The following is a 25,035-nucleotide window of genomic DNA, read 5'->3' as shown; positions in this document are numbered from 1 at the left end:
AAAAATTTCATCAAGTCCAATTCTTTTGCTGTGTCTCTGATGTCATATCCAAGAAAACACTGCCAAATCCAATGTCATGAAGGCTTTTTCCTGTTTCATTCCGAAGGTTCTAAGTCTTGTGTTTAGGTCCTCAGTCTATTTTGAAATAGTTGTTGTACATGACATTAGGTAAGGGTCCAGCTTCATTCTTTTCAGTGTAGACATCCAGTTTTCCCAGCTCTATTTGTTGAAAAAGGGTACTTTCCTCATTGAATGGTCTTGGCAGCTTTGTCAAAATCACTTGACTATATATGTAAGGGTTTACTTATGGGCTCTCTATTCTATTCCACTTGTGGATATGTCTGTCTTTATGCAAATACCGCCCTGTTTTGATTACTAGTTTCATAGTAAGTTTTGAAATCAGGAAATGTGAGTCCTCTAGATTTGTTCAAGATTATTTTGGCTACTAGAGGTCCTTTTGAGATTCCATTTGAATTTCAGGGTGGGTTTCTGTATTTCTGCAAAAAGCATCATTGGGATTTTGATTGGGATTGCTTTGAATCTGTAGATTGCTTTGGGTAGCACTGGCATTTTAATAACACTGTCTTCTAATCTATGAACATGGGATGTTTCTTCATTTATTTATGTCTTCTGTAATTGATTTTGTAGCTTTCATTGTACTTTTACTTCCTTGGTTAATTTCACTATTTCATCCTTTCTGATGCTATTATAAATGGACTTGTTTTTGAAATTCCTTTTGTTGTTAATGTACAGAAATGCAACTGATTTTTACATGTTGACTTTGCATCCTGAAACTTTGCTGAGTTCATTTACCAAATCTAACAGATTTCTTTTGCAGTCTTAAGGGTTTTCTCTTTTTTTTTTTATTAAAATACTGAGTTTATTTCGCATGTCTATTTGTCTCCCCACCATTCCCATCTGTCTGACCACCACTACTACTATTCCTATCATAACATTCCATACATACTTAAAACCAAGCAAAGGGTGGAGTTCCATCTTTAAAAACCAAACAGGCATTTTGGACAACACATTCTTGACAATGGAACGTGGACAACATTTATCAGACACGGTAGGGAAAGTTCTCACTCTGCATTATAAAAAGGACAGCCAGATATCAACTGTTACAGAAATGAAATAAGACGGAAAATTTTTAAGAAACTGTTTAAACTATTTTCTTAAAGAGCCTTCCTCCACTGCCAGAGATCTTGAATAGCCTCCTGGTCAGTCATCCGGAAACAATTCTTCACATAATTGATAAACTTGGCTTCTACTTTGGGAAGGGAACCACTTTTCTATACTTGCTTGCATTTTTGCTTTAATGTCTTCTACAGAGCTAGGTCCTTTTGGTGTTTTAGGTGTTTTTTCCTGTTTTTTGAAGGATTCTTGACCTTTTGATCTTGGTGTTGACGGTTTTGAGTCTTTTCCAATTTGGTTTGATTTTTGTGCATTTTTGGCTGGAGTATCTCGTACAGATTTCTTTACTGGAACTTTTTCTTCAACTTCCTCATCAAAATCGTCATCATTTTCTTCATCTTCATCAGGAGCAAGCTTTACTTTTTTCTGGGGAACCTTGCTACCACTTCCAGGGGCAGAACGCTTTCCAGATATACTTAGGAGTTTCACCTCCTCCTCCTCCTCTTCTTCTGACTCTGCATCTTCCTCCACAGCTACTAAGTGCTGTCCACTGATATGCACAGGCCCTGAACCACACTTCAACCGTAAGACCACAGGTGGTGTAATTTCAAAGCCCCCAAGAGAAACCGTTGGCTGTACGGACATTTTCAAAGTTGCCAGTGTTACTTTAATTGGACTGCCTTCATAATTCATCGCCTCTGCTTCAACAATGTGTAACTCATCCTTTGCTCCAGCCCCTAAACTGACCGTTCTTAAAGATAACTGGTGCTCATTTTCATCATTATCCACCTTGAAGTGATAATCTCTGTCAGCCTTTAGTTCACAACCGAAAAGATAGTTCTGGGGCCTCAAGGGGCTCATGTCCATGTCCACTGAATCCTCCATGGGTTGGCGGCATGCACTTATGTGGGAGAGAAGCTGGACGGAATTAAACGACTACTATTCAAACCAGCAGCCGCGCAGGACGGAATCACACCAGGGAAAAAGCAAGGGTTTTCTACATATAATATCATGTCACCTATTAACAGAGATCGTTTTACTTTTTCCTCTCCAATTTGGATGCCTTTGTTTTTCTTGCATAATAATCTGCTGTGACCTTTCAGTGCTGTGTTGAATAGAAGTGGTACAAGCAGACATGCTTGTCTTGTTTCTTGATGTTAGATAAAAATCTTTTATCAAGTATTATGCTCAAAATTCTCCAAGTCAGGCTTCAGCAATATGTGAACCATGAACTTCCATGCTCAAGCTGGTTTTAGAAAAGGCAGAAGAACCAGAGATCAAAGTGCCAACATCTGCTGGATCATTGAAAAAGCATGAGAGTTCCAGAAAAACATCTACTTCTGCTTTATTGACTATGCCAAAGCCTTTGACTGTGTGGATCACAGTAAACTGTGGAAAATTCTGAAAGAGATGGGAATTCCAGACCACCTGACCTGCCTCTTGAGAAACCTATATGCAGGTCAGGAAGCAACAGTTAGAAGTGGACATGGAACAACAGACTGGTTCCAAATAGGAAAAGGAGTACGTCAAGGCTGTATATTGTCACCCTGCTTATTTAACTTATATGCAGAGTAGTACATCATGAGAAACGCTGGGCTGGAAGAAGTACAGGCTGGAATCAAGACTGGCAGGAGAAATATCAATAACCTCAGAGATGCAGATGACACCACCCTTATGGCAGAAAGTGAAGAGGAACTTAAAAGCCTCTTGATGAAAGAGGAGAGTGAAAAAGTTGGCTTAAAGCTCAACATTCAGAAAACGAAGATCATGGCATCTGGTCCCATCACTTCATGGGAAATAGATGGAGAAACAGTGGAAACAGTGGCTGACTTTATTTTTCTGGGCTCCAAAATCACTGCAGATGGTAACTGCAGCCATGAAATTAAAAGACGCTTACTCCTTGGAAGGTTATAACCAACCTAGATAGCAGATTCAAAAGCAGAGACATTATTTTGCCAACAAAGGTCTGTCTACTCAAGGCTATGGTTTTTCCAGTGGTCATGTATGGATGTGAGAGTTGGACTGTGAAGAAAGCCGAGCAGCAAAGAATTGATGCTTTTGAACTGTGGTGTTGGAGAAGACTCTTGAGAGTCCCTTGGACTGCAAGGAGATCCAACCAGTCCATTCTGAAGGAGATCAGCCCTGGGATTTCTTTGGAAGAAATGATGCTAAAGCTGAAACTCCAGCACTTTGGCCACCTCATGTGAAGAGTTGACTCATTGGAAGACTCTGATGCTGGGAGGGATTGGGGGCAGGAGAAGGGGACGACCCAGGATGAGATGGCTGGATGGTATCACCGACTCAATGGACATGAGTTTGGGTGAACTCCGGGAATTGGTGATGGACAGATGGACAGGGAGGCCTGGCGTGCTGTGATTCATGCGGTCGCAAAGAGTTGGACACGACTGAGCGACTGAACTGAACTGATGCTTCCTATTGGTCTTTCATAGGAAAGCTTTTACTATGTGGAGATAATTTCATATATACCTTTTGTTACAATGGAGATGATTTCCTTCTATTCCTATTTTGTTGAGTGTTTTTATTATAAAGGGGTGTTGAATTTTGTCAAATCCTTTTTTTGTATCAGTTGACATGATCATGTTTTTTTCCTTCATTTTGCTGATGTGCCATATTACACTGGTGAACTTTCACATGATGAACCATGCTTGCATTCTAGGAATAAATTCATTTGGTGATTGTGTATAATCCTTTTAATATGCTGCAGAATTCTGTTTGCTAGTATTTTATTGAGGATTTTTGAATTATGAATAAATGATCATAAGAGACATTGTTCTGTAGTATTCTTTACTGTAGTGGTTTTTTAGTAGTTTTGTTAACAGGGTTGTGTCTCACAGAATCAGTAAGGAAGTATTCCCTCCTCTTCAACTTTTTTGAAAAGTTTGAGAAAGACTGGTTTAGCTCTTGTTTAAATTCACCAATGAAGCCACCAGGCCCAGGACTTTTCTTTGTTGGAAGGTTATTTTTCTTTTTTCCTTTTTTGGCCATGCTGTGTGGCTTGCTGGATCTTAATTCCCCAACCAGGGAACTGGAGGCACTTATCTGCTTTGCAACCTTGGCCAAAGAGCTTGGTCACTCAGTGAATAGTAACAGAAGGAAAATGCCATAAAAGACTTTTTAATATAAAGTACAATATAAATTCTCTGGAGGTGAACAGTATTTGGGTCATAACTGAAAAACTTCAAACATTGCTTGAATTCCCAGGAGTTCCTAAAATATTTGATGCCTTATAAGAACTGAACCATATAAAATCCTTCTCACATTCTCTTCATTACAAGTTGTATAATTCCACTGTCTACTATACATATATCCCACAAAGTCTCTCTCCAGTGTGAATTCTGTGATGTACCTTAAGCATTGAACTAAGCCTAAAGGATTTCCCACATTTGTGGCATCTAAAGGGTTTCTCACCAGTATGAATACTCTGGTGTACTTTAAGGCTTGAACTGAGCCTAAAGCACTTCCCACATTTGTTACATTCAAAAGGTCTCTCACCACTGTGAATACTCTGATGTCGAGTAAGTCGTCCATACACACTAAAGGCCTTCCCACATGCCTCACATTCATACGGTTTCTCACCAGTATGAAATCTATGGTGTATAGTAAGTTGATGGCTACTCCTAAAAGCCTTCCCACACTCCTTACATTCATAGGGTTTCTTACCAGTATGAATTCTCTCATGTCTAACAAGATGTGAAGCATGACTAAAGGCCTTCCCGCAGTCTTTACATTCATAGGGTTTTTCACCAGTATGAATCCTGTCATGTTGTATGAGGTTTGAGGCTTGACTAAAGGCCTTCCCACATTCCTTACATTCATACGGTTTCTCACCAGTATGAATTCTCTGATGTATTTTAAGTGTTCCAACATCACTAAAGGCTTTCCCACATTCCTTACATTCATAGGATTTCTCACCAGTATGAACTCTGGCATGTTGAGCAAGGTTGGAGGCACGACTAAAAGCCTTCCCACACTGTTCACATTCATAGGGTTTCTCACCAGTATGAATTCTCTTATGTACTTTAAAGTCTGTAAGACGACTAAAAGCCTTCCCACATTCCTCACATTCATACGGTTTCTCACCAGTATGAATTACTTGATGTACTTTTAAATCTGTAGAACGACTAAAGGCCTTCCCACATTCCTTACATTCATACGGTTTCTCACCAGTATGAATTACCTGATGTACTTTTAGGTCTGTATGACGACTAAAGGCCTTCCCACATTCCTTACACTCATATGGTTTCTCTCCATTATCAATTCTGTGAGGTAGAGTAAGAGATGAACGTTTTTTATAAATGTATGCTTTTCCATTGCTGGTTATTTCATATCTTGAGTCCAAATCTAAAACAAATAAGAAAAAAGTTCCTTTAACCACAAAACAAAACATTTTATAGAATTAAGAGAAAAACTGAAAATTTCACCCAGTAAAGATGGTTTAAAGAACTCTAAAATACAGTTATAAAACTTGAAAATTTAAAAGGAGGGCTCAGAAAAAGTAAGTTTATGCAGTACAGTACTGGTAAATGTTTAACAACCAGCTCTACAAAGACACACACCTAACACATCCAGCCCTGATTTATAGTGTTTGCCAGTGTCTATGGTGTAAACAGTCCCACCACAGGCAATTTCAAGCTATCAGTGTAATGTAACTGAAACTTGACTTAGGATGATATGCAAAATCTTTTCCCTAGAGAGGCAGTATCAGCTATCTCTAAATACTATTTCCATCTAAAATATAAATATGTACATATATAAAATTTCAAAAAGCAATTATTTATACCTGATCAGTCTTCAATTACAATTCCCCTAAAAATATGCATTTCCACCACTGTGACACTTTCCCTCTGTGCATAGCCACATGTGCTTTTTATTCTTCATATATATATTAATTAAGATACTGAGGGTCTTTGCTTAGTTACTTCTCCCCTGACACTTTATTATTTATCATCCTTATAGATGTTCAATCTCATTCATTCCTTCATAGCTTTTCTCAGGTCCTCTCGAGCTTTCCTTTTTAACCAAGGCCAACCATTCTGGTCAAGGCTTTACCCTGATGGTAAAGTATGTGCCTACCAATGCAGGAGACATGGATTCGATCCTTTATTTGGGAAAATCTTCTGGAGATGGAAATAGCAACCCATTCCAGTATTCTTGCCTGGGAAATCCCAGGGACAGAAGAGCCTGGCAGGCTACCGTCCATGGGGGTAACAAGAGTTGGACACAACTTAGCGACTAAACATCACATCATCATCATCAACCATTCTGGTCATCCCCAGAAAAGTTTGTCAATCAGTTCTCTGATACATACCAGGTATACATACAAGTCATGTAGTATTTTGAACATTTAGGGACTCTGGGCAAAAGAGCGAACTTGAATTATACAAAAGAGTCTAGAAGAGCACCAAGAATTATATGAAAAACAATCAGCAGTTGGGGGCTGAATGATAAAAGTCTCTGTGAAGTATCTTGATCAAAATACAAAGTGTTTAATGAGGAGGCTATGAGTTGAGGGCAAAAAATATTTTCTTGTAACTAGCGTATGGTGTGGTATGTGTATAAAAAATTGAAAGAATACTAACAACATGTTTCAAAATTGATAACAATGGTAATTAATAAATACTAGAAACCAAAAGCACTTTCATGTGGAAATGAAAATGCCTTCTTGAAAAATGCTAGATCACTACGGGAAGAAAAAACTAAAATAAAAGAATTCTAATAAGTGGACCACACAGAAAACAAACCCATATCTGAATCTTGGGCATTGTTTCACCAGGCAGAGAACTGAAAACCTAAAGTAATATCTCTACAAAAAAGTGATTTGAAACTCGAAGCCTAATATGTAAAAAATAAACAACAAACAACAAAGTAGAGGGAGGAAGTAAAATAAAGATAAAAGGAGAACGTAATGAGTTAGAAAACAGTAGCATTAATAAATAAAGAGATGGTGCTTTAAAAAAAATCATTATAAGAAGTGTTACATAAATCAATTAAAAAAGACAATTAAAAACAAATAATAATATGAGGAAAACAAGAACCATCAGAGGAATTAAAAGAAACAGGAATTTATTTAAACTGTAAGGTATAATTTGTATGAATTATACTACATGACTATTTTTGAAAGTATGGATTACTTTCTAGGAAAATTTATCAAAACTGACCACAGATGAGAAAGCCTAAATCAATCAGATGCTACAGAAGAAACCAAAAAAAAAGCTGCCAGGAAAGAAAAAGTAATAAACATATTTTAACACCTGTATTATAATTTCTCAATATCTAGATCTAAAAAAATGGATACAGCATAGCTGGACAAAGGGAAAATTTAGGCTCTTAAGCCAAAAAGATAGGAAGAATTCAAAGGCTTAGAAAGTTTAACCTGGCCAAAAAATTTGAAAAATAGTGGCATAAAAATGATCGTGACAGGTAAAAACCATGCAATAAAAAGCAATGAATCAGCAGTGATACAAGAGAAAAAAATTGTTTCTCATTAAATAACTCTAATTGAAGAAGTTCTAGTACCAGTATGGCAGCATGAAGTTCCTATGGCCTGCCCCCTTTCTGACTGATTTCAACAATTAACACTTGACAAAACACAAAAACTAACTACATGAAGGCTGTAAATAAATCAGGAGGGCTTTGGAAAGGAGTTAAGACTTTACAAAACAGCCGAGACTGAGCTGAGTTTCTTGCTTAACTCACTATCATGTCTGTGTTTCAAGGGCAGGTCCCAGCTATTGTGAGGTAAGCATGGGCTACAAAACTTCCAACAGAAACGCCACAATATTTCTGGCTATAAGAACAATGAGAGGGAGCACTGCCAAACTAGAAAGCAAGGGGGGAATGCTGGGACAAAAATAGCCAGAAAAGATTTCTTAATTTGGTATTTGGGTATGTGAAAGTGAAAGGCGCTCAGTTATGTCCAACTCGTTGTGACCCCATGGACTATATACAGTGCATGGAATATACCCATGGAATGGGTAGCCTTTCCCTTCTCCAGGAGATCTTCCCAACCCAGGGATCGAACCTGGATCTCCTGCATTGCAGACAGATTCTTTACCAACTGAGCTATCAGGGAAGCCCATTTGGGTATGGATCAGTACAACATTTACCCTTATCAACAATGACATGTGCATGAGGATATAAATCAGTGTGGCAACACTATACCTACAATTTGAAAACCTCTCCATGAAGAAAATTACAAGCACAAGTGACTTCACTGGTGAACTGTTTCAAATACTTAGTGAAGAAGTACTACCAATTCTAAACAAACTCTTTCAGAAAATTGAGGAGTGAATCACTCTAGGTAGCTAGTTACTGTGATACCAAACAGGAGAAAAACACTGTAAGAAGTGAAAATTACACAGTATAAAATCTTGTAAACATATCTGTGTACATGCTTAGTCGATCAGTCATGTCCAACTCTGTGACCCTATGGACTGTAGCCTACCGGGCTCCTCTGTCCATGGAATTACCCAGCAAGAATAATGGAGTGGGTTGCCATTTTCTTCTCCAGGGAATCTTCTCGATCAAGAGATAGAACCTGCTTGGCAGGTGGATTATCACTGAGCCATCTGGGAAGTCTTTGTAAACATATATGCAAATACTAAACACTATCTTAACAGAATTGATCAACATATAAAAGATAATACATTATGCCTGTCTTAGTCCGTTTAGGCTACTGTAACAAAAAATACCCTGGGTAGCTCATAAACACAGAAATTTATTTCTCACAGTTCCAAAGGCTGAGAAGTCCAAGATCAAGGGACCAGTATGATCATATTCTGGGAAAGGCCTTCTTCCTAGTTCATAGCCAGTACCCTCTCAATGCATTCTCATACAATGTGAGAGGTTTATGAATCTTTGTGGGAACTCTTAGTAAGAACACTAATTCTACTCATGAGGGCTCTACCTTCACGCCCTAATCAAATCCCAAGGGCTTTTCCTCCAAATGCCATTATCTTTGGGAGTTAGGATTTCAATATGTGCATACTGGGGTATATAAACATTCAGACCATATCAATGATCAATCTCAGGAATACAAGACTGGTTTAATATTTGAAAATTCCATCAATATAATTAACTATAAAACCCATATGGATCATGTCTAAAAAAAATTTTTTTAAGCATTTAATAAATGTTGTATCTGTCCCTCATAAAAACTCACAGCAAGGACTTTCTTGGTGATCCAATGGTTAAGAATTTGCCTTCCAATGGAGGGCGTGTGGGTTCAACTCCTGGTCGGGAAGCTAAGATCCCACACGTATTGCAGCCAAAAAACCGTAACATAAATAACAGAAACAATATTGTAACAAATTCAATAAAGACTTTAAAAAATAGTTCATATTAAAGAAAATCTAAAAAACAGTTACAGCAAACTAGAAAAAAAGAACTTATCCTAATAAAGATCATCTGCCAAAAACCCACAGCTAACATCATATCCAATGGTGAGACAATTATGCCTACCACATATGATCAGGAACAATAAAAAGTTATGCCCTCAGCACTTCTATCCAACACTGGACTAGAGGTTCCAGGCAGTGTAATAAGTCAAGAAAATAGGCAAAAGGCATGCAGGAGAAAAGCTAAGACACAAAAATGTCATTAATCAAGATGACTTAATCATACATGTAGAAAGTCAAATGTAATTTACAAAACAGCTACTAGAAGATAATAACTAAGTTTAACAAGCCTGAAGCATATACAACCAATGTGTACAATAAATATGAGAGAACACTCAGGAATTCAAACTTTAAAAACTTTAGTATCAAAAATAGGATATCATGAGGAATATATCTCAAAAAAGATATGTAAAACGTTTACTCCTTGGAAGGAAAATTATGACCAACCTAGATAGCAGATTCAAAAGCAAAGACATTACTTTGCCAACAAAGGTCCGTCTAGTCAAGGCTATGGTTTTTCCAGTGGTCATGTATGGATGTGAGAGCTGGACTGTGAAGAAAGCTAAGTGCTGAAGAATTGATGCTTTTGAACTGTGGTGTTGGAGAAGACTCTTGAGAGTCCCTTGGACTGCAAGGAGATCCAGCCAGTCCATTCTAAAGGAGATCAATCCTGGGTGTTCTTTGGAAGGACTGATGCTAAAGCTGAAACTTCAGTACTTTGGCCACCTCATGTGAAAAGTTGACTCATTGGAAAAGACTCTGATGCTGGGAGGGACTGGGGGCAGGAAGTGAAGGGGACGACAGAGGATGAGATGGCTGGATGGCATCACCGACTTGATGGATGTGAGTCTGAGTGAACTCCGGGAGTTGGTGATAGACGGGGAGGCCTGGCGTGCTGCAGTTCATGGGGTTGCAAAGAGTCGGACACAACTGAGCGACTGAACTAAACTGAAGACCTGTACACTATAAACTAAAAAATACAGCTGAGAAATATAAATAAATAAATAAATGGAGAGATATATCATGTTCATGGGATGTAAAACTTGGTATTATTAAGATGTCAATAATTATTGCTGAATTGATTTATAGATTTAATGTAATTTCATTAAAAAGTCCTAGCAGACATTTTTGTTGTCTATGATGAAACTGACAAGCTGATCCTAAAATTTATAAGGAAATGCAAAGGATCTAGAATAGTTAAACTTTGAAAAGACTGTAATGCAAGGACCAAATAATACTACTTAATTATAAGACTTATGAAGATACAGTAATCAGCAAGACACATCAAACTGACATATAACCAATGGAACAGATTATCAGAAATAGATCCATACATATGTGAAAATTTTACTTTCATCATTTCAAAGGCAATAGTGAAGAAAGAAATGATGCAGGAACAATTGGGATAGCCATATGCTGAAAAAGAAAAAAAGAATCCAGACTTTTATAAATAAAAATGAAATAAAAAATGGATCACAGACCTGAACGTTAAAACTGTGTAACTTCCAGAAAAAAACAGGAAAAAATTGTGTGATCTTGGGCTAAGCAAAGAATTCTTAAGTTCAGTTGCTCAGTCATATCCGACTCTTTGTGATCCCATGGACTGCAGCATGCCAAGCCTGCCTGTCCATCACCAACTCCTGGAGTTTACTCAAACTCATGTACATTGAGTCGGTGATGCCATCCAACCGTCTCATCCTCTGTCATCCCCTTCTCCTCCCGCCTTCAATCTTTCCCAGCTTCAGGGTCTTTTCAAATGAGTCAGTTCTTTGCATCAGGTGGCCAAAGTATCAGAGTTTTAGCTTCAGCCTCAGTCCTTCCAATGAATATTCAGGACCAATTTCCTTTAGATGGACTGGTTGGAATACCAGACCACCTGACCTCCTGAGAAATCTGTACGCAGGTCTAGAAGCAACAGTTAGAACTGAACATGGAACAACAGACTGGTTCCAAATCAGGAAAGGAGTATGTCAAGGCTGTATATTGTCACCCTGCTTATTTAACTTATATGCAGAGTACATCATGAGAAATGCTGGGCTGGATGAAGCACAAGCTGGAATCAAGACTGCCGGGAGAAATAACTATAACCTCAGATATTCAGGTGACACCACCCTTATGGCAGAAAGTGAAGAAGAACTAAAGAACCTCTTGATGAAAGTGAAAGAGGAGAGTGAAAAGTTGGTTTAAAACTCAACATTCAGAAAACTAAGATCATGGCATCTGGTCCCATCACTTCATGGCAAATAGATTTGGAAACAGTGGAAACAGTGACAGACTTTATTTTGGGGGGCTCCAAAATCACTGCAGATGGTGACTGCTGCCATGAAATTTAAAGACGCTTCCTCCTTGGAAGAAAAGTTATGGCCAACCTAGACAGTATATTAAAAAGCAGAGACATTACTTTGTCAACAAAGGTCAGTCTAGTCAAAGATATGGTTTTTCCAGTAGTCATGTATGGATGTGAGAGTTGGACTATAAAGAAAGCCTGAGTGCCGAAGAATTGATGCTTTTGAACTGTGGTGTTGGAGAAGACTCTTAAGAGTCCCTTGGACAGCAAGAGAATTCTTAGATACACCAAAAGTCATGATTCATAAAGAATAAACAGGTAAACTCAATTTTGTGAAAGTTAAAAACTTCTGTTCTCTAAACATACTGCTACAAGAATGAAAGGAAAAATCACAATAAAAAAGAGAATATTAAGAAAGACTATTTTAATGTAAAATATGAAAAGTGACTTACAAGTTCAATAAGAAAACAGAGAAAAGATTTACTGCACCAAAGAAACAGTAAAGAAGATACTCAATATCATTAGCCATTACAGAGAATCAGATTTAAGCCACAAGAAAATGCCACTATATACTTATTTGAAAGGCCAAAATTAAAAAGACTGATCAGACCAATTGTTCACAAGATACGGAGGATCCACCCTTCTCTTAAGAGCTGGTGGAGATGTGAAATGGTATAAAAACTCTAAAAAAGTTTCTTACAAATTTAAATTTATAATCTTATTTATCTAAATTTAAAATCTTGGACTTCCTTGGTGATCCAGTGGTTAAGAATCCACCTGCCAAAGCAGGGGACACAGGTACGATCCCTGATCCAGGAAGATTCCACATGCCACCAGGCAGCTAAGCCTGTGAGTCACAACTACTGAAACCTGCACCCCAGAGCCCATGCTCTACAACAAGAGAAGCCACTACAATGAGAAGCCACACACTGCAACTAAAGAGTAGCCCCCACTTGCTGCAACTAGAGAAAGCCCTTGAGCCTCAACGAGGACCCAGCATGGCCAAAAATAAATGAATTTTAAGTCTTACATATTTAATCATACATATCCCATATAATCCAGGCATTCAACTGCTCGGTATTTATCCTAAAGAAACGAAAGCATATGTCCATTCAAAAACTTGTAAACAAATATCTACAGCATCTTAATTTGTCATTGCTAACACCCAAAAATGTCCATCAACAAATAATGAAGAAACAAACTGTGGTATAATCAAATACTTGTATAGTACTGAGTAATACACAGTAAAATACAAATAACAACATGATGAACTTCAACATAATTACGCTGACTAAAGGAAGATGAAAAACTTCACACTATCATGTTTATATAAAACTACAGAAAATGCAATCAACTCAATTGTGATAGAAAGTAGAAAGTAGATCAGTGCTTACCTAGGGAAGTCAGAAGGAGACAGAAAAGGAAGGATTATGAGGGGACACAGGAAATATCGTTTTGAAAAAAATTTTTAATAGACTCAGATAAAACATTTGGCAAAACTGAACGCCCATTCATAGCAAAAACAAACAACAACAAAAAAGAAAGCAGCAAACTAGGAACAAAAGAAAACTACCTCAATTCAACAAAGGTCACAAATTAAAAAATCTACCTCAAGATTCTCACTTTCTATGCCAACATGAAGAACACAATAGAGACCAGAAATAGACACACATACATATAACCCAACGGGGTGCCAAAGCAACCCAAAGGGGAAAGGAAATTCCTTTTTAAAAAATGGTGCTAGAATAACTGTGTCCATAGGAAAACCATTAGTCCTGAACCCTAATCACACTGTAATAAAAAACTCAAAATGAATACAGAATTAAATGTAAAAGCAAAACTTAAAAAAGGTCAAGAAAAAATAGGGACAAAACTTTGCCACCTTGGGGCAGACAAAGATTTCTTTTATAGTATACCCCCCAAAAAATCATAAAAGAGGAATTTGATAAACTGGAATATATAAAAATTTTAAAACTCCTTCTAAGATATTAATAAAATAGGTAAGACAAATTGTGGGGAAAATATTTTTAATGTTCCAAAACAACTTCCTTCTGTTGCAAAATAAAGAACAGTTACCCCTCAAGTGTAAGAAAATAATGATTTCAAATGGGTAAAGATTTGAACAAATAACTCCTAAAAATATGAATGATCAGTAAATGAAAGAAACTCAAGATTAGTCATCATGGTGTAAATTAAAACCACTAAGATACTACTACATACCAAGTATAGTATCTAGAATTTAAGGGACTGACAAGATCAAGTGTTGAAAAGGATATGGAGTAAGTGGAATGGAGCAATGTAAACTTTCTAAGATTGTTACACATGCAGTTACTGGGTTTCCCTGGTGGCTCAGTCGGTAAAGAATCCGCCTGCAATGCAGGAGACTCAGGTTTGATCCCTGGGTCAGGAAGATCCCCTGGAGAAGAATATGGTAACCCACTCCAGTAATCTTGGCTCAGGAATGCCATGGACAGAGGATCCTGGTGAGCTACAGTTCACGGGGTCACAAAGAGTTGGACACGACTGAAGCAACTTAGCACACATCACTGAGAGGGGAGCTTTCAACTAATGTTTCAGGGATATGTTTACCAAGTACATACCGCCTGGGCTACCACTTACACAGATGACTTCTGCCTGACTGGCTCTTACCTGTACACCAACTTCTTGCCTCTTCTCTCACAACTATCCAGGGCTCTTTTCCTTGCTCCAGTAAGGTAATTACATTTGGCTTAGAAATGGAATGGCCTGCTTTAAAGAAAAAAGAATGCCACAGGATGGAGAAATAAATTGTGACTAGTCTAGATTAAAATTATAATTAAGATTATAAAAGATCATAATAATATCAACTATTTTAGAGAAGAATGAGAGAATTAAAGAACAAGAGATCAGTTGGTAAGGTACAGTTTTTGTTTTGCTGTGTTTAAAATTCAGACTCATATGTCTTCTAACGCTAGAGATCAAGCATAATGTGCTTAAAAAGATACTCTGAAGCCTGGAATCAATTCCTGCCTTTGGCATAACCTTGAACAATTCATTTAAACCCAATGCACCTCAGTATTCTCCTTTATAAAATGGGGATAACAGTACTGTTGGGGGAATTAAATCAGTTAATACTCAAGTTATTTTAATAAGTTAAATCACATAATGTACCTAGAATAATGATTACTGCACAGTAATCAAAATGTTAACTATTAACTTTATTCTTATGCTCTAGTATCACTAGAGGACACAAGAAAAGACAGCTATAAGATATTCATTCCATTTTAAATGTAATTTTCACCAATCACAACTTTCAACAACAAATCAGATGAAGACTTTTGTTTTAGGAAATGAACTGCGTTTGGTACAATTTTAAATAAATTCCAATTATCCAAACCATTATCATATAAACTGTGGAGGCTCTGAGAGCAATTCAGGGCCCTGTGATAAGCTAATATCCCTAAAACTGTTTCAAATCATAAAATGAAGTATTAGAGCAATTTGGAACACAAATGAACAAAAAAACTTCAATCCTTTGACCATGTTGTACAATATATGCCACAAATTTCTAATTTAGCTGCTTGGTCATTATGGAAGAGATGCAAATACAAAAAGAGAACACATGGAGATATAAATATGATTGAAGGATAGAGAAGATTAAGGTATTTAATGGTGCTGCCATTTCTAACCTGACAAAGCTCAGCCACTTTTTGGGGAAGAGGAAAAACAAATTTAGTTAGTTTCTTGAAAGGCAGCCTGCAAATCACAGTGGAAAAAATACATAGCCTATAGAGCAGATTCTAAATTAACCTAAATTATTTGAGGCTGATGAACGTACCCAATGAGACCAAGTTACCATAGTTCTCCATCATCACATCCCGGTACAAAGTCTTCTGAACAGGGTCCAGGCATTCCCACTCCTGCTGAGAGAATCCTATGGCCACATCACTGAATGTCAACGATCCCTGAAACCATAAATACATGTGTCACTGAAGAAATTAAAGAAAATACGTTGAAAGTAGAAGCAGAGGAATTGATGGACTTCTCTGCAGGAAAAGAGAAAATGAAAGCATGCAGACTGGCAATCTAGAATGTGGAAGGAGACTGAAGCACAATGTATATGTTTTTTTTAAGAAGCCTGCTGACACAGGTCGAAAGTCTTCCATACTCTGGATACTTCTAAATATCTGAACCATTTGGAAATGGACAAAATAATAATGTTTCCCTCCTAAATTAAAAAGCCTACACAAGAATAATGTTCAAATAGTATCTGCCTCAAAAATTCTCAATAAATATTTCTTCAAATTTTAGAAAACTGGGTAAAATGAAAGATTTCCTTCAAGCATTGTTGTTCAGTCACTCAGTCATGTCCAACTCTTTGTGATCCCACGGACTGCAGCACGCCAGGCTTCTCTCTCCTTCACCATCTCCCGGAGTTTGCTCAAAGACATGTCCACTGAGTTGGTGATGCGATCCAACCGTCTCATCCTCTGTCACCCCCTTCTCCTTCTGCCTTCAGTCTTTCCCAGCATCAGGGTCTTTTCCAATGAATCAGCTCTTCGCATCAGGTAGCCAAAGTACTGGAGCTTCAGCTTCAGCATCATTCCTTCCAATTAATATTCAGGGTTGATTTCCTTTAGGATTGACAGGTTTGATCTCCTTGCAGTCCAAGGGACTCTCAAGAGTCTTCACCAGCACCACAGTTTGAAGGTTGTCAATTCTTTGTCACTCAGCCTTTTTTATTGTCCAGCTCTCACATTCACACATGACTACTGGAAAAACCATAGCTTTGATTAGATGGACATTTGTCAGCAAAGTAATGTCTCTGCTTTTTAATATGCTGTGTAAGTTTGTCATTGCTTTTCTTCCAAAGAACAAGTATATTTTAATTTCATGACTGTTGTCACCATCTACAGTGATCCTGCAACCCACAAAAATAAAGTCTGTCACTACTTCCATTGTTCCTCCATCTATTTGCCATGAAGTGATGGCACTGGATGCCACAATCTTTTTTTTTTTTTAATGCTGAGTTTTAAGCCAGCTTTTTCACTCTCCTCTTTCCCCTTCATCAAGAGGCTCTTTATTTCTTCTTCACTTTCTGCCATAAAGGTGGTGTCATCAGCACATCTGAAGTTACTGGTATTTCTTCTGGCAATTTTGATTCCATCTTATGCTTCACCTAGTCTGGCATTTCTCATGATGTACTCTGTATATAAGTTAAGTAAGCAGGGTGACAATATACAGTCTTGTCATACTCCTTTCCCAATTTTGAAGCAGTCCATTGTTCCATGTCTAGTTCTAACTGTTGTTGCTTCTTGACCTGAATACAGGTTTTGCAGGAGGCAGGTAAGGTGGTCTGGTATTTCCATCTCTTTAAGAATTTTGCACAGTTTATTGTGATCTATACAAAATCTTTCAGAGAAGGCAATGTCATCCCACTCCAGTACTCTTGCCTGGCAAATCCCATGGACGGAAAAGCCTGGTAGGCTGCAGTCCATGGGGTCACTGAGAGTCAGACACGACTGAGCAACTTCACTTTCACTTTTCACTTTCACACATTGGAGAAGGAAATGGCAATCCACTCCAGTGTTCTTGCATGGAGAATACCAGGGACAGGGAAGCCTGGTGGGCTACCGTCTATGCGGTCACAGAGTCAGACACGACTGAAGTGACTTAGCAGCAGCAGCAGCATACAAAATCTTTAGCGTAGTCAATGAAGAAGTAGATGTTTTTCTAGATTCTCTAGCTTTTGCTATGATCCAATGGATGGCAATTTGATCTTTGGTTCCTCTGCATTTTCTAAATCCAGCCTGTATATCTGGAAGTTCTCGGTTCACGTATCGTTGAAGCCTAGCTTGGAGGATTTTGAGCATTACTTTGTTAGCATGTGAAACGAGTGCAATTTTGCGGTAGTGTGAACATTCTCTGGCATTGCCCTTCTTTGGGATTGAAATGAAAACTGACCTTTTCCAGTCCTATGGCCACTGCTGAGTTTTCCAGATTTGCTGGCATATTGACTGCAGCACTTTAACAGCATCGTCTTTTAGGATTTGAAATATGCATGAAGCACTTCATTATGTCAGATATTGCCATAAGCATTTTTGCTTTGTTCAAGAAATCCATGTATTATTTTGGTATACAACATTGTATTTTATAAGTAAATCAGATTTAATCATTTACACAATTAGATACACAACATTCGGAAAGTTTTCCACAATTCTAAGGTCCTATTTTCACCAACTACATATAATGATATGCATTGTTGCTGTCATCTACCATTTCTCACTGAATGTTTTCCTTATTCTGAGTGGCAGGTAACTTTATTGATTACCAATAATCTCCATTTCCTGGAATTTATGTCCTCATGTAATCCTCTCCTTTTGAATGTGGGCTGAACCCAGTGAGAGAATTATTTCTGATAGAATAGAATAGAGAAAAGTGATGGAATGTCATGTTCAACGTTAGCTTATAAAAAACTATGATTTCCACACTGCTTATTCTCTCTTGCAGTCTCACTTGCTCACTCTGTGGAAGCCAGCTACCATGTGGTGAGCTGCTCTAAGGAGAGGCCCACATAACAATAAACCAAGAACAGCTGCCAGTCAACAGCTACTGAGGAAGTGAGGCCCTCAATCCAAGAGCCATGAGAACTGCATCAAGTCAACAACCACACCAGTGAGCTTGGATGCAGATCCACTCAAAGTTGGGCTTTAAAATGACTGCAAACCTGACCAACACATTGATAACCCTATAATAGACCCAGAGCAGAAGGGTCAAGCTAAGCCACATCCAAATATTTGAATGACTGAAACTGTGAGATGAATGTTTGCTGCTTTAAGATACAGATTAATTAATTATGGAGTAAAAGATAACTCATTTGACTTAAATGATACTGAAGAAGGCTGGTCAATTATACAGATGTTACACAAACATAGCATGTCTCATTCAACAACAAAATAGCCTTAGTATTTATGTCTCATGGCTTTCCTAGCAAATCCATGACTGCCATCTTAAAAGCCCCAATCATAACCTAATCCACAGAAAGCAAGAATTTCATACCACATTAAGATTCAGGTCATTCAACAATAAATTTCACCGCATCTACCTGGAAATCTCACATCTGTGGAAAGCATCAAAGTCTTACCATGGATAGTTAAATGGAACCACTATCTCTATCTCCTAAAGGAAATCAGTCCTGAATATTCATTGGAAGAAGTGATGCTGAAGCTGAAACTCCAATACTTTTGCCACCTGATGTGAAGAACTGACTCATTTGAAAAGACCCTGAAGCTGGGAAAGATTAAAGACAGGAGAAGGGGCAACAGAGGATGAGATGATTGGATGGCATCACCGACTTGATGGACATGAGTTTGAGCAGGCTCCAGGACTTGGTGATGGTGATGGACAGGGAGGTCTGGCGTGCTGCAGTCCACAGGGTCGCAAAGAGTCGGACACAAGTGAGCGACTGAACTAAACTGTCTCTATTTCCAAACTACAAATCTGACCTGCACAGCATAAATCTTTACTTCAAAGAACTTTAAGCCCCATTATTCCATCACTGGCCTTAATTGAAAAATGGGCACTTTAAATATACTGAATAATCTGGGAAATAATTATATGAATGCTAGTTTCGAATGGGCCAAACAGGGACAATGCTAAGTCATCTGACCTCGTATTTCTCTGGAACAATAGTTAGGAAACAGGTTATTTATTTTTTAGGGAACAGGTTATTTGAGCAAACTTTCTCTTAGGAAACTTCAGGAAAATTAATGACAATGCTTACATGACCTAAAAAGAACACACATATTTCAACAAGAAGAGAAATATTAACTTACATGGGCCATGGTTTTAGACCTGTAAGAGCTGATCAGTCCTCTGGGCTTCTCTATCAGAAAAGCCGAGTCCAGAAAACCCAGACCTGGGAGAAGAGAAAGACTTTCAGATGTGCTTTAGTTTCCACACTGGGCATCAGTTAACATCACCATTTATGCTCTTCTATTCCAGATTCCTAATCACTTCCCATCACACACAACTTGGGTAAGTTAGGATTCTGGACAAATGCATTCCTCACTCATTTCCCAGAGGCCTCAGCTGCAGAGTCATTTCTGCACTGAAACCCAGACCCAGATACTTCAGTAGAAAATTTTCCGACCAATGTACCATTGTGATCAGATTGCTATGAACCTGAGATTGGGCAGCTGTGTCCTGCTCTAAGCAGATCTTCCTCTTTCCATTGCGAACTTCAAGACATAAAAAAGGCTATGTAATCCAAATTAAAACCTCTTTTGTGGCCTTGAAAGTGGTTGCAGTTGATCAAAATATTAGAGATGGACAAGAAATGTTCAGCATTCTAAGTCCAGCAGAGCTTATTAGTTAAATATATGACAGACCAACAATATGCCAGAATACAAAGTAGTCATTAAATGTTAAATTGGGAAGAATATTTAACGAAGTGGAAAATGTTTCAGTTACATCAATAGAAAAGTCAATTTAACTAATATATTTCTATTTATAAAATATAGCAGCATATTAATCATACAGAGAAAAGAATGACAGATAATCATAAAACAGAAGATAGAAATGTCTAGAAATTTGTATGTCTACATACTAAGAGCTCTTATATTTTTGGTTGTTTTGCATTGTTTGTTTTTGTGGGGATGTCTTTAGAAATGAATCACTGTGTATTTAATTGTTTTTAGTCCATACATGAAACAATCAAATAAGACTACTGAAGACATAAAATACACCCTTGCTATGATCAGAATTTGACACGAGCAATCCCTATCTTTTTGCTTAGATCTTGGTTTTTTTTAAAAAGGTTACTTCATAATCATTGTAACAACTGACATAGAAATTTGAAAGATTTTTTTTAACTTAAGGTGAAGACTTCCCAAAAGTTCTTTGTTCTTTAAATTCACATTATTTTACTAAATGGCTTTTGTTACCTCTGGATCCTAATATCTCATTTTATACTTTTTTCTCAGTTATGTTGGAATTTTGGCTACAAAAAACTTGGGAACAGTCCCTGAGTAATCTCTTTTGTGAACTGATGACAGTCTCAACGCATCTTTATTTCAGATCTTTTTGACAAAAGAATTTTTGTTTCTGAACCAGTCAGTTTTGTCATGATACCCTCCAGAAAGCTGCTGTATTATTTTACCTATAATTTTGCTATACATCTCATACTAGAATGAAGTCTACAAGATAAAAACATCCACTTATATTGCTATACAGATCCCATGCGCTCAGTATTACTTGTTTATATTCTTACTGTCACTATAGTCACCCAGATATCTCCTTTAGGCAGGTCACTTAACTCTCATCAGTGGCCTTTATCACATATTACCTTATAATTATCCCTATTCAGATTTATTCAGATTGTTTTTTTTTTTTAATTTATTTATTTATTTGTTTTTGGCTGTGCTGAGTCTTCACTGTGGCACTGGCTTTTCTCTAGTTGCAGCAAGCAGGGGCTATTCTCTAGTTGTGATGTGCGGGCTTCTCATTGCAATGGCTTCTCCTGTTGTGGAGCCTGGGCTCTAGGGTGCACGGGCTTCAGTAGCTGTGGCTTGCGAAGCCCTAGAGCACAGGCTCAGTAGTTGTGGCACACGGGCTTAGTTGCTCCGAGGCATGTGGGAATCTTCCTGAACCAGGGATTGAACCTATGTCTCTTGTATTGCCAGGTGGATTCTTCACCACTGAATCACCAGGGAAGCCCTATTCCTATTCAGATTTTAAATTCCTTCACAGATTATAAGTACTCTGAAGGAAGCAATTATGTCTTTTTAGTAATTGCATTACCTCAAATATTATACTTTCCAGATCTGGCATATTTTAAACAATTAAAAGAAGTATGATTTTTTTTACTACAAACACCACTTTTCAAAAAATTTTAAAGGAAATAACTATATAAATTTACAAAGTATATACACAAGGATGTTCATCAGAGAGTAATTTTTGATGGTCCACAATTAAAAACATGAAAATCTCACTGCAAGCAAACAGGTTAAATATATTATAGTCTGCTATATTGTGACATTTATGCCATGCTATTCTTAATAAGGATGATATTAAACCACATAATTGATGGAAAACAATATTAAAAGAATTGCTCAGTGAAGAAGGCACGCATAACTTAGGAGGTGGCATCCCACTGAAGTTAGGAAAAACATTTCAATGCCGATTTCCTCATCAGCAAAGTAAGGATAAAAAATCACACAAAACTATTTTGAAGACTAGGCAAAATAATCCATATACACACTAAACTGTACATCATGATGACTAATGTAAAATTTCTATCATTACTGAAGAAGAAAATCATTCCACATTCCTTAATCTTTCATTATAAAAAGTTAATTCTGATGCTTCCTGGTTTTATTAAAACTTGTGCTTCTTGAGCTTCCTCTTTCTTATAATTCTAATATTTAATAAAATTTTAGGAGCTACATTTGAGAAAATAGATTTCTGCTTTATAAAATCATTATTTTAAAAAAGAGAGATTTTTAGACAAGAAAAGAGAAACTATGCCTTTCCTCAGTCCCCAGCAGCTATAGAGAGTAAGAAAAACTTTTCAGAATCATAAACCAGTTCAAAGAATAGCATGATAAAATTGAGAATACAACCGGAAAATCAATTTTATTCTTCACGTATTTACATAAATATTTATAAATATTATCTTTATTTTCTAGCATAACAACTATGTTTGTAAAAATTGCTTGTACTTGCAAGACACCTGGAAATTAGAGATTAGTGTTATTTTTTCAGAAAGTAAGCTCAAACTTCTAAGTTATTAACTTAGATGAAAAGATGTCTCCCTTAATAATACGGTGCCCTGGTAATTGTTTCAAATAACATGTGTAATAAATAAAAGGCATAACTGTTTGTAATGCTTTTCACACAAGATTCTTTGCCATTCCCTCTTCTCCTTACATATACAGGGTATAATGTCTATTATTGCATTAGATTTTTTGAACTATGAGTTGGACTCTTTTATCTCCTTTACTTGATCAATTTTATTCTGCCAAAACAAAGCCACACAAAAATGGAATAAAAAAAAAATATATATATATATACACATCAAAATGTTAAAGTGATTATCTCTAGGGAGATTATGGGTTATCCTTGCTTTCTTCTCAATGAATTCCTTAAGGAAATGAACACAGGCTTATTTTTTGGCAGTAAACCTGTATTAATTCCATTATCATAAATAAAATATAAAGGTATTACAAAGTATTAAAATATTTATAGACATGACTTTGGAAAGAGGTTATATTTTCGTTATTAAAAAGATTTGTTAATATCAGACCTACGATGAAAAACTCAACATGATTAAAATACCACTTAAGTATATTCACTTCCTGAATACCCTTTAGCTGTATTGCACTGATGATAATTAGAGACATTTCACCATAAGCACTCTAATATCAACGGAAAGGGAAACTGCCTTCACAAATTAATGTGAACATATATACCAAGTAGATAGAAAAGTTCTGTGTACATAGAAAATGCTCAGTAAATGTAGCTGAACACTCATTCATCTCTAAAAAACCAATTATCATTTTGTCTACAATCCTTGCAAAAGTTTTTACAAAATTCTCTTTTTAAAATGAGCTGCTGCTTTCAAATTTTCTTGACTACTGTTTTATAACTATAATATATTAAGATTGCTCAACATTAGATCATAGCCTTTTTTTTCTTGTAATGACTAATTCTTATGAACAGGAATTTTATTATCTATATAATATTTTAATTCATGGATGTCCTGTGATTTTCTTAACCATTCCATTTGTATAATCATTAATTTTGTGAAAAATCATCCAAAAGTATAAATATCTTTCATTGCAGATTAGTTACCCAAGTCTAATCTTTTAAGGTTATGCACACCTTTGAAAAATGCATTTTTACAAATATATGCAGTAATTCTAGACAATTACAAAGACTTTCTGGTCCCTTGAAAGCCCCCAAACACAAAGGACCCCTGGATCAGAAAACTCTGGAAAATTAGCTCCACCTAGCCCTTTGATATAGAAGCACTCATCACATTAACTTCATATTTTCGTCATTGATTTATAGAAATCTGAAGGGTGAATGACACCACAATAAAGACAATGTTGAGCATTTATTGTGTTTCATCTTTCAAAGCTACTAAATCCGCCGTGATCTCATACATAAAACCAGAATTAAGTAGGACTGTGGAATTTGTATCAAGGCTCACAGCAGGTTTCTGCCATCAGAGCTCAAGAAATGATTTCATTCTCAAATGTGTAAATGAGCCCCAGAGAACTTCCAGGAAGGGTAATCCGAGGAAGGATCGGGGTAGGAACCTGTCTCAGAAGCAATTCTTTTTTTTTTTTCTCCCAATAACAGCCTTTTGACGGCTGGACATTATTTAATTATTAATACAACTTTTGGGAGCCACATAGTGTGCTGGAGGCTATTTAAAGTTCTGGACGGCAGGAGAAAAATGGGGGAATTTACAATTTAGGGTGGGCAGCGACCAGGACAAACTCTCAGGCCCCTCGCTACAATGTGGGCTCTCTCAGAACCCTAGTCTCAGGGACAATTCTTGATTTTAAAATTCCGATCTCAGCAGCCGGTAGGTACTTTCTTGCTGGAAGGTGTCTTGCAGGACTCAAAAACAGATTTCCCAACAGCGTCCACATTCTTTGGGAGACACACATGTTTGAGAGAAGCCTGGAAGCAGCGGCGGGGACAAAGAGCTCTGTGTAATCCACGTTCACAGAAAGGACACACACTCGGTGTCTCCGTCACACAAACGAATGCACACCTCTCTAAGTCTCACAGTCGCACTCACCCTAAAAGAGAGAGAAAACCAGCGCCCCCCCAACCCCGCTGCTGAACCGTCCACAGCCCCGAGGGGACGCGCGGACTCGCGCGGCGGCGCTCGGGAGGTCCACGCTTTGAGCTACTCTCGCAACCTCACTCCCACCGCCACTCACCGTCCCTCGCGGGCTCTGGCTAAGTCTGCATAGTCGTCTCCGCGGCGACCCACGCTGGATTCCTCCTCAGACGGTGCCACTCACGCGCAGTTTGCAACAAGGGATACGGAAAAAGAACCAGAGGCCAAAGTCACCGGTCGTCTGAGGGACATGAGGATCCACGTCGTAAAACTCCTAAAGCAAAGTAGCCGCCGGGTGGGGCCGGGAGACTTCTGGGCATGACCGCCGGTCTGCGCTTGCGCAGCGCATACTTCTCAAA

General features: G+C 37.6%; 1 protein-coding gene and 1 pseudogene across 1 annotated transcript in view; both read right to left on the bottom strand.

Moving 5' to 3' along the window:
- The window catches only part of LOC138096792 (zinc finger protein 607-like), a 58,819-nt gene extending 33,992 nt beyond the window's left edge, over nt 1-24,827 (bottom strand). Inside the window, 5 exon segments of the mRNA XM_068993057.1 lie at nt 4,457-5,496; nt 14,488-14,583; nt 15,656-15,782; nt 19,653-19,735; nt 24,777-24,827. Coding sequence (XP_068849158.1) covers nt 4,457-5,496; nt 14,488-14,583; nt 15,656-15,782; nt 19,653-19,661 — 1,272 coding nt within the window. The 5' untranslated portion in view covers nt 19,662-19,735; nt 24,777-24,827.
- On the bottom strand, nt 1,176-2,019 carry LOC138096271 (nucleophosmin pseudogene; annotated as a pseudogene).
- Nucleotides 24,828-25,035: the final 208 nt, after the last annotated feature.

The sequence above is a fragment of the Capricornis sumatraensis genome, chromosome 20, assembly GCF_032405125.1.
Source record: "Capricornis sumatraensis isolate serow.1 chromosome 20, serow.2, whole genome shotgun sequence".
In the NCBI taxonomy this organism is placed as follows: Eukaryota; Metazoa; Chordata; class Mammalia; order Artiodactyla; family Bovidae; genus Capricornis; species Capricornis sumatraensis.
The sequence above is the reverse complement of the archived record's forward strand: the minus strand, read 5'-3'. Positions and strand labels throughout refer to the sequence as shown.